The 9743-nt window shown below is 46.7% G+C and overlaps 1 protein-coding gene and 1 non-coding gene across 2 annotated transcripts; both read left to right on the plus strand.

The window, feature by feature from the left end:
- Nucleotides 1–3208: 3208 nt before the first annotated feature.
- Nucleotides 3209–7295, plus strand: RAB13 (RAB13, member RAS oncogene family). The gene is made up of 8 exons (XM_007948557.2): nucleotides 3209–3332; nucleotides 4601–4661; nucleotides 6109–6169; nucleotides 6406–6483; nucleotides 6598–6687; nucleotides 6816–6881; nucleotides 6976–7029; nucleotides 7218–7295. Exons 1-8 carry the CDS (start codon nucleotides 3209–3211, stop codon nucleotides 7293–7295), a joined length of 612 nt encoding a protein of 203 aa, XP_007946748.1.
- TRNAG-UCC lies at nucleotides 5187–5258 on the plus strand. The gene has a single exon. It is a non-coding gene; the product is annotated as a tRNA-Gly (tRNA).
- Nucleotides 7296–9743: the final 2448 nt, after the last annotated feature.

A 9743-nucleotide genomic window follows, 5' to 3' on the forward strand; every position in this document is an offset into this window, starting at 1 on the left:
CTGGTGGGTTTGAACCACCAGCCTTCTGGTTAGCAGTCAAGTGTCTTAGCCACTATGCTACCAGAGCTCCTGTGTATGCTTGTGTGTGTGTGTGTACTTTTGCACTTGTGACTGTATTTGTAGGTAAATTCATAAAAATGGAATTGTTGGATCAGAGGGTATGTACATTGGGAAGTACTGCTAAATTGTCTTCCAAAAACAATTGTGCTGATTCACATTCTTGTATTCTTCCTCCCCTCCCCCACTTTCTCACCAGCACTGCCTTTCTAAGACTTCTGATCTTGGCAGTACTGATTCCATTGACAGGAGATGAGAAGAGAAGAAAGATGAAAACTGAAGCATCGTCTTCTATAATAATCACCAAAGGTTTAGAATGTCCATTTATCATAAAAAAAAAAAAAAAGGAATGAAAATTACCCAGGAGATACTTGGAGGCCTGGTTAATTCCAAAGGAAAGGAATGGTGCAAGGCATGTGAATTCAAGGTGTGTGCTGGTAAATGTTTAACAACAGGTTCTCTGGAGTAAAGTCCTGATTTGTGGTGTTTGCTGATTTCCACAGTGTGTATACTCCCACCACAGCCAATTTCAAACAACCAACAGGACCTCACCAAACACAGTTGGGAGGAGATAGATGTGCACAATCTGTTCTCTTGAACCAATAAGAGCTGGCTCCTGTACACTATGGATGGGCCATAAAAACTTTTGAGGAAGTGACTTTTAGGCTGAAATCTGAAAAACAAGGAGCCAGCCATGCAACAATCTGGGAGAAAGAGCATTCCAGGCTGAGGAAAAAGCTCCTGTGTGCAAGACCTGGCATATATGAGAGGGAAAAAAATGCAGTGAGGCTGAAGCTCTGAGACCTAAGGGGTGAGTGCTATGAGATGAAGCTCCAGTTGAAGCATATGTACAAACCAGCATAAAATACAATTTGAGGAGGTTAGCTAGAATACTGCATCACTGAGGATGAAAAGTCCAGGTCCAGGCAAAATAAGATTAAAAAGAAAAAGAACTGATGGATTTTTACCAGAACAATTGAAGCACAACTTAAAGGATGGGTGAGAGATAGTTTGGTCAGTGAGGAGATATGTTGTTGTTGTTAGGTGCCGTTGAGTCATCTCTGACTCATAGTGACCTTTTATGTACAACAGAATGAAACACTTCCTGGTCCTGTGCCAGCCTCACAGTCCCTGCTACACCTGAGCCCATCATAGCAGCCACTATGAAAATCTATCTCATTGAGGGTCTTCCCCTTTTTTGCTGACCCTCCACGTTACCAAGCATGATATCCTCCAAGGAATGGTCCCTTCTGAGAACATGTCTAAAGTAGGTGAGACAAAGTTTGGTCATTCTCGCTTCCAAGGAGCTTTCCGGCTGCACTTCTTCCAGGATAGATTTGTTAGTCCTTTTAGCAGTCCATGATACTCTCAGCATTCTTCACCAACACCACAACTCAAAAGCATCAACTCTTCTTCAGTCTTCCTTATTCATTGTCCAGCTCTGTCATGCATAAGAGGCAATTGAAAATACCATGGCTTGAGTTAGGCGCACCTTAGTCTTCAAGGAGACATTTTTGCTCTTCAGCACTTGAAAGAGGTATTTTGCAGCAGATTTGCCCAATGCAAACACACCATCTGATATCTTGACTACTGCTTCCATTGGTGTTGATTGTAGAACCAAGTAATATGAAGTATTTGACAACTTCAATCTTTTCTCCATTTATCGTGATGCTGCTTATTGGTGCAGTTGTGAGAATTTTTGTTTTCTTTATATTGAGGTGTAAGGAGATATAGGGAAGATTTAAGGCTTGTGATACAGCTTGAAGACATAATGGATGGGAGCAAATGGACAAAGGGGATTGAATAGTTGTGTTTAAGAAGGGACTAACAGGGACACAAGGTGACAAGGATAAAATAACTGACAAAAGATCCCTTGTCACAACCAGTACATTATACAAGAATGATCCTACTAGAGATCAGTCATGGGAGAAAGAAGGGCTGTGTATGCACAGGGAGACAGCTCAGGGGGCAGGAGTGCAGGGAGGGAAGGACACAAGGAAGAGGTAACTATGGGGAGGAACTGGGAAGGGTGCTGTTGCATTGTGGGAAATTGCAGTCAATGTCATGAGACAAAGTGTATGTAAACTGTTGTATGGAAAATGAATTTGTTCTGTAAACTTTCACCCAAATCACAATAAAAATTAAAAAAAAAAATCCTACTGACCCACACTATTGTTGTTGTTGTTGTGTGCCGTCAAGTTGGACCCAACTCATAGCATAGCGACCCCTTCTTGGATTTCTGAGGCGGTATCACTACAGGAGTAGACTGCCCAACCCGCCTTCCAAGGAGTGGCTGGTGGGTTTGAACCGCCAGCCTTCTGGTTAGCAGTCAAGTGTCTTTGTTGTTGTTATTTGCCGTGGAGTCGGCCCGACTCAAGTGTCTTAGGCACTAAGATACCAGAGCTCCTATACTACAAACAAAAAACCACTTGCCTTGAGTAGATTCATACTCTGTATTAAAATTAATTTAATTTCCACTGTTCCACCAGAGGGCAGGCTAACTCAACAAATAACTTCCTACTCGAGTGCATTCCAATTCTTTCAAAGGAAGTTGGAATTCATACAACACTATGAATGGAACACGAATAGCAGAATTCTAGGACTGGCGTTTGCTCAACCCCTGTCTTCCCTGGACGGCTCCTCCAAAAAGAAGCCCGTTTTTGTCAATTGTATTTTTGCCAATCCTTCCTTTGCCCTTTCAAAGATTGAAAGAATTAAATCCTTTCTTCATTTAATTCCTTCATTTCATTTAATTCCCCTAAAATTCTTCTTCCCCGGACTGTCTTGATTAAACTTCTACTTCCATTCACTTTATCCTACTCTGGCCTCAGAATGGAAGAGTTACGTGGAAAGAGGTGGTTAGCAAAAGGTTGCAGGAAATGGCGAGGGAGACTGACCAGCTCACGCAGGGAAGGGAAAGCCCGGAGAACAGGAGGCTGGGCTGGCTGGCCTCCAGGGCCGAAAGGGGTGGGCGGGCAGGGGGTGGGGCCCGGAGAGGGCCGCCCTTCTCTTTCCCGGAGCCTGAGCGGAGAGGGGAGGAAAATTTCTTCCTGGCTTGGGATCTGGGGCCCTTCAGTCCGCCAACTCTCCAATCCCGCCTGCCAGTGCCTGGTGCTTCCCCACCCCTCCCCCGCTCCCCCAAGTGTCCGCCATGGCCAAAGCCTACGACCACCTCTTCAAGTTGCTGCTGATCGGGGACTCAGGGGTGGGCAAGACTTGTCTGATCATTCGCTTTGCAGAGGACAACTTCAACAACACGTACATCTCCACCATCGGTGAGCCCACTGGCCATGCCCCAGACCCCCAACTCCCGTGCCCTCACCCTCAGGCTCCTGGCTTACTAGTGGCCCTAGAATGAAGTGCCTAAACTCCAGTCCCTCAATCCTGTCTCAAACCTGTCCCCCATACCATGTCTCTGGGATGGTACCCAAATCTCTAACCTCTCTGAGGCCTCCCAGTAACTTCACTTGCTGCCAGCCCTTCATTTTCTCGATACCATCAACTTAGTCTCCCCAAATCTGTTATGAACACTTTTCTGTTTCCCTGTCAGCTCTTCTTACCCCACCTAGAACTCCTCAAGCACTCTCCACATTCCTGTGTTCCCTTTTTGCCCCACATCTGTTTCCCAGTTCCACTACAGTCCCCTTTCTGTCCCACTGAGCTTCAAACTCTCTGATTGTATCCCCCGTCTTCCCATCCCCTTCCCGGTCATCCTACCCCTCAAGAGCAGCTTGGGGTGGGTGGAACAGGGAGGCTAGGTGTGCTGGAGGGTGTCCCTAGGTTGTGATCATGAATATGCAGTCAGTCTAGTGAGGAGGGTGGCAGGGGTCTCTGACTCAGCCTGGTGACTCAGCCTCTCCCTGGGGCCCCAACAGGCTTGGGGGAGGTGCCCAAGTTTCCACTAAGAAGAACATGGTCTTCCCTCCTCCCCTCTCATCATTCTTCATCTCCTCTGGCCTAGGAACTAAGACAGGAAGAGTCTGGTTAGAAAGGGGAAAGAGAAGCCCCCTTTCCTATTTCAGTCTTAGGGGGAATCCTGTTTAGCCCCAGGTATTTCTGGTTTCCAGCCTGTCCCCTAGCTGATTCACTAAGACCGGCATCAGCTACCTTTTTCCTCATTCTTTACCCCATAGGGCCAGGAGAGTGAGTAGAGTACAGACGGTAGAGAGGTTCTAAGAAAACAGAAGGGAAGAGGACTCTGAAAGTACTATTTTGGGGGAGACAGAAACTGACTTGAAAGGGTTGCCAGCTGGCTGAGTGGATCCCAGAAGCGGCTTAAGGGCTTTACACCTCCCTGTGGAATTTTCCTCAAAATCTCCCAAAAAAAATCTATAAAAATCTAAATAAAAACAACATGCTTGCTATACAAATACACCTTCAAGAAGTCTCCTAGTTCCACCCTTCAACAAGGTTACTCCCTAAGTGTCTCCCCTGCAGAATTTCTGGAACTGCCACTGCTCAATTCCTATCCCTCCCACCACATACTTTTACATGCACACACATAAATGTCCCAACTTAAGTGTACACCCTCCTCCACCCCCAGGAATTGACTTCAAGATCCGCACTGTGGACATAGAGGGAAAGAAGATCAAACTGCAAGTCTGGTGAGTGAATCCCCCAGGACTCCTAATCAGACTTCCCCCTTAACTTCCTATAACCCTTTTCCTTCTATTTTGCTTAACTACTTTTCCTTTTCCCCAATGGCTCCTTCCAGCACATCTCCTTATCCATTTGTATTGCTCACCTATACCAGTGTCCTTCCAGTTCTCTTCCTGCTCTCCCAGTGATTTTCAACTTTTTGTCACTCTTGCCTCCTCCCACTCCAGAGCATTCTCTGAATGTGATAACAGATGTCTTTTGAGCTGTAATGTGGAAATGGGCTCTGAGCAGTTAAGTGGCAAGTAGTAGTAGGATTAAGACTTTCCTCCAAGACCAATGCTCTCTCGCAGTCAATGTCATGAAACAAAATGTGTATGAACTGCTGTACGGAAAATGAATTTGTTCTGTAAACTTTCACCCAAATCACAATAAAAATTTAAAAAAACAATTCTCTCTCTAAATTGTGGAGTGCCCAGAAAACCAAGTATAGAAATTTGGCCTGACCATCATAAGGAAGCCAGGACTGTGTGGCATTGTTGGTATAGTGGTGAGCATAGCTGCCTTCCAAGCAGTTGTCCTGGGTTCGATTCCCAGCCAATGCAGTGAGCTGACCTTTTGGGACCTCTGGTGGCATAGTGCCTAAGACATTTAACTATTAACCAGAAGGCTAGCAGTTCAAACCCAACAGCCACTCCTTGAAAGGAAGACTGGACAATCTACTTCCATAGAGATACTGCCTCGGAATCTCAAGGAAGGGTCGCTATGAATAAAATCAACTTGACGGCAGTGAGTTCGGTTTTGTTTTATCATAAGGAAGCTGGAGACCTTGAAGGTGTTTAAGAGGCTTAATGGAGGCATTAAAACCAAAAAAAATCTCACTGCAGTTGAGTCAGATCCAACTCATAGCAACCCCTGCTTGGGTCTCCAAAGTGGTATCACTATAGAAGTAGATTGACCAACCTTCCTTCAGAACTGGATGAAGAGCATCAAAGAGGTGGGTTTGAACTGCCAGCCTTCTGGTTAGCAGTCAAGCGCCCTAGGCACTACACCAGCAGAGCTCCTAAATAGAGGCATTATGATATGATAAATACTTAGCTGCCCTATGGCCTTCATTAGTTATTCACTCTCTCCAAATCTATTTCTGTATTTGTAAAATGAAAACAATAAAACATGTCTCACAAGGTTAGAGTGATGATTAAATAAAATGATACATACACAGTGCTTGGCATAGAGTAAGCACTCAGTGAATAAACAAAAGAGATCTTGTTTCTTTGGCCTCTAACATGTCTCAACATCAGCCAAATGGTCTTTCATGCCATTCTCCTTTTTACTGTTTCCCTGTTCTATTCCTTTCAGTCCCATCCTTTTGCAAAAGCTAAATTCTTAGGGGAAATTCTCTCCTTGGAGAGCCCTTCTCTCTATCCTAACCCTTGAAACCATCCACCGTTTCAGGGACACGGCTGGCCAAGAGCGATTCAAGACAATAACTACTGCCTATTACCGTGGAGCTATGGTACAGAGTGTGGGTCTGGATAAGGGATGAGGGGATGGGGTATCAGAGTGTAAGTTTGAATACAGAGGTACAGGGAAAAATGGGCACAGTATGGGTTGCAGAGGCCCCCACGTGATCTGGTGTTTAGACCCATGGATGGGACTTGCAGGGCACTTAGCAGTGGAAGGAAGGGCAGTGAGAAGCCTAAACAGCACAATATGGTCCAAGACTTCATGGTGAACTTCATCATCTCCCAGGGCATTATCCTAGTGTATGACATCACAGATGAGAAATCCTTTGAGAATATTCAGAACTGGATGAAGAGCATTAAAGAGGTGAGAAACCATCTACAAAGATGGGGGCTTTGGGAAGAACCTGGAGGAGGAGGTGGGGGTGGTGTAAGGATGAGCAGAACCCAGCTTTTGCTCATTTTACCCTTTTGCCTCCAGAATGCCTCGGCTGGGGTGGAGCGTCTCTTGCTGGGAAACAAGTGTGACATGGAGGCCAAGAGGAAGGTGCAAAAGGAGCAAGCCGATAAGGTGGGAGCCATGCAGGCCATGTTCTAGAACTGGGCTAAGCAGGCCCGGATGAGGTCAGAGTGCAGAGGCCTTGGCAGCTGCCTTTTATCTAATGCTCTTTTCCCCACCTCACCCTCACATTCCCACAGTTGGCTCGGGAGCATGGAATCAGATTTTTTGAGACAAGTGCCAAATCCAGTATGAATGTGAATGAGGTGAGAACCCCCCCAACACTGATAAAATAATGTAAAAATAGATTTCTCCTCCCCTTCAGTCTATGCTGACCAGGCACTCCTTTCACCCCTTCAGGCCTTCAATTCCCTGGCCCGGGACATCTTGCTCAAATCTGCCGGCCGGAGATCGGTGAGTTGGTTCTGCTGTGCCAAGTACAACTGTGTGTGTGTGTCTGTGGATGGGGGCGGGGAGAATGAAAATTGAGATGGGGAGCAATGATGAGCCTTCCCATGCGGGTAGATCCCCTTCAAACAACCTATAGCCTCATACCTCAGCTAACCATTTACACCTTGCCTGGTGTGTCCTTCTCCCTCCAGGGAAACAGCAACAAGCCCGCCAGCACTGAACTGAAAACATGTGACAGGAAGAACACCAACAAGTGCTCCCTGGGCTGAGGCCCCTTGCATGTCTCCCCACCCTGAGCCTCAAGGCTGAACCTGAGGGAGGCAGGGCCAGGGGCTGGGTGGGCAAGAAGGGCTGATGGGGCTTGGAGGAGTAAATTGGTAGATGGTAGGGAAGATGAGAAGAAAATGGAGAAGAAAAAAGGAAGGGGAGAGAAGAAAAGAAAGAACAGAGGTAGACTAGAGAGGGAAGGAGAAGCAGGGAGAAGGGAGGGGGAGAATGAGAAAGTGAAAGAAGGTGAGGAGGAGGTAGGACAAGAGAGAGGAGGCACTGTTCAATGGCCCCAGACCACCCTGGGTTTCCAGGGAAACCTAAATGTAAATATATTGATTTATTCTGTTACTGGATCAGGTTTTAGAGTCGTATGAGTGGCTGGCTCAGCACCACCTTCTGAAGGTTTGGGCCTATCCTGTCACTCTGCACGGTCTTTCTCTATTAAAGGCCACTGTTTGCACAAATGTCCCTGGTTTGGCTAACTTTCATTATTGTCCCAGTCATTCCCCTCTTGTATCTCCACTTCCTTCCTGCCTCTCCGAAGTGGTTGGTGTGCTTAAATCTGGCTGGGTTCACATGGCACTGGGTCTCGTCCCATAATTGTCCCTTCCCCAGCTGTTAATTGATCAAGAAAACAGAAAAGAACAGGAGGTAGAGGGACCTGAAAGTCTGGACATCCTCTTTCCACTACGGGGTCCAAGGGGCCCTGTGGGCAGAGCCTTGTCCTGAGCCCAGAAGATTAGAAGGGAGGGGAGTGAAATCTTCCGTGGGCCTCCCAGGGCAGTAACAGCCCTAACCTCAAGGAAATAACAACGCGAGTATTGTTTAAAGGAGCTCTGGTGGCGTAGTGCCTAAGGCATTTGACTGCTAACCAGAAGGTTGGTGGTTCAAATCCACCAGCCACTCCACCAAAGGAAGACTTGTTGTTGTTGTTGTTATGTGCCGTCAAGTCGGACCGACTCATAGTGACCCCTCCTTGGGTTTCCAAGGCAGTATCTGTTCGGAAGTAGATTGCCCCATCTTCCTTCTGAGGAGTGGCTGGTGGGTTTGAACCACCAGCCTTCTGGTTAGCAGTCAAGTGCCTTAGGCACTGCGCTACCAGAGCTCCTAAAGGAAGACTAGGCAATCTATTTCCATAAAGATTTACTGCCTCGGAAACTCAGTGGAGGTCGCTATGAGTCAGAATCAACTCAGTGGCAATTAGTTTGGTTTTGGTTTGAGTATTGTTTGAGGAGCTCTGGTGGTGCAGTGTAGGCATTTGACTGCTAACCTGAAAGTTCGAACCCACCAGCCAGTCCGCAGAAGGCAGATGGGGCAGTCTGCTTCCGTAAAGATTTACCACCTTGGAAACCCAATGGGGGTCGCTATGAGTTGGAATCAACTCAATGGCAGTGGGTTTGGTTTTTTAGTTTTCTTTACTGAGATTCCTGCAGACTGCTTTGGTTTTGCCAGCAATCTCTTTAGGTAACTGCTAGGCACTATTATCTGCTTTTATTGATGATAAAAATGAGATACAGGAGAGGTTCACTTGTTCATTAAAAATTTATTGAGCACCTACTCTCTGCCAGTTACAGTAGTAAGTTAACATAACCCTTGGATTGTCCTCGTAAGCAGAGGAATGAGCAAATTTATCAAAAACAGCTCCTAACTACTGAGTAACAAAGATGGCAAAACTCGTGCCAAAAGGACATGGAGGCAGCATCCTCTGACCTCTTCCAACCTCAGAAGGGGGAAATGGAGTCACCATCAACAGTCTAAGGCTTATTCCTATGACGTCAGACGTGCTGCCACCCTCCAGCCTTTTTACCAATTCTGACACCAACCGTCCCTCCTACAGCACTCACTACTTCTCTGCCGGGTTCAAGAATTCGTTGCAATGGCCACACAGAACTCATACACAATACTCATGATTATAAGGTTTATTAGGGAAGTAAAAGGCTATTCAGGTTCAGGAACAAATGTTCTCTGGATCCAATTATCCGATCAGGACAGTCTCCCTTCTGCTATATCCTCAGGCATGCCTCTCTGGCCCTAGGCCTCTCTGCTTGGCCTCTGCCTTGCTCATGCAAGTGTTACAAAGCTCTTTCAGCTCTGCAGATAGGTACACCTTTGTGCACTCCACTCTGCCAGCAAGCCTCCTGCCCAAAGGCACTCAGCTTTCCCTCTCTGTGGGCCAGCCAGCCCTCCTGCTTCTTGGTTCCATGGGGCTGTCTCTGCTGGGTGTCTCTGCCATGGAAGTCCAGCGCAGGGATCTTGGGTCCAGGGATGTGCTCTGCTCTGTTCCATCTTCAACTGTTCTCTCTTGATGGCAGTGAGATCCCCACTTCTGCCTCTAGGAGGGCTTATTTGAAACCTAGCAGAATGACAAAACTAACCAATCCCAACATTAGAGTTCCAGGTACCATATTTTCATGGTCCCACCCAGTAATCTAGCAGCTCTGGTGGTA

The sequence above is a fragment of the Orycteropus afer genome, unplaced genomic scaffold (assembly GCF_000298275.1).
Source record: "Orycteropus afer afer isolate SDZICR_OR568_19922 unplaced genomic scaffold, OryAfe1.0 scaffold00217, whole genome shotgun sequence".
Classification (NCBI taxonomy): domain Eukaryota; kingdom Metazoa; phylum Chordata; class Mammalia; order Tubulidentata; family Orycteropodidae; genus Orycteropus; species Orycteropus afer.

Bases quoted from the DNA above. Each gene is read 5' to 3' on its own strand.
- RAB13 (XM_007948557.2), top strand. From the start codon at position 3,209: ATGGCCAAAGCCTACGACCACCTCTTCAAGTTGCTGCTGATCGGGGAC. The intron at 3,333-4,600 runs GTGAGCCCACTG...CTCCACCCCCAG, and splicing joins CACGTACATCTCCACCATCG to GAATTGACTTCAAGATCCGC. The intron at 7,030-7,217 runs GTGAGTTGGTTC...TTCTCCCTCCAG, and splicing joins AATCTGCCGGCCGGAGATCG to GGAAACAGCAACAAGCCCGC.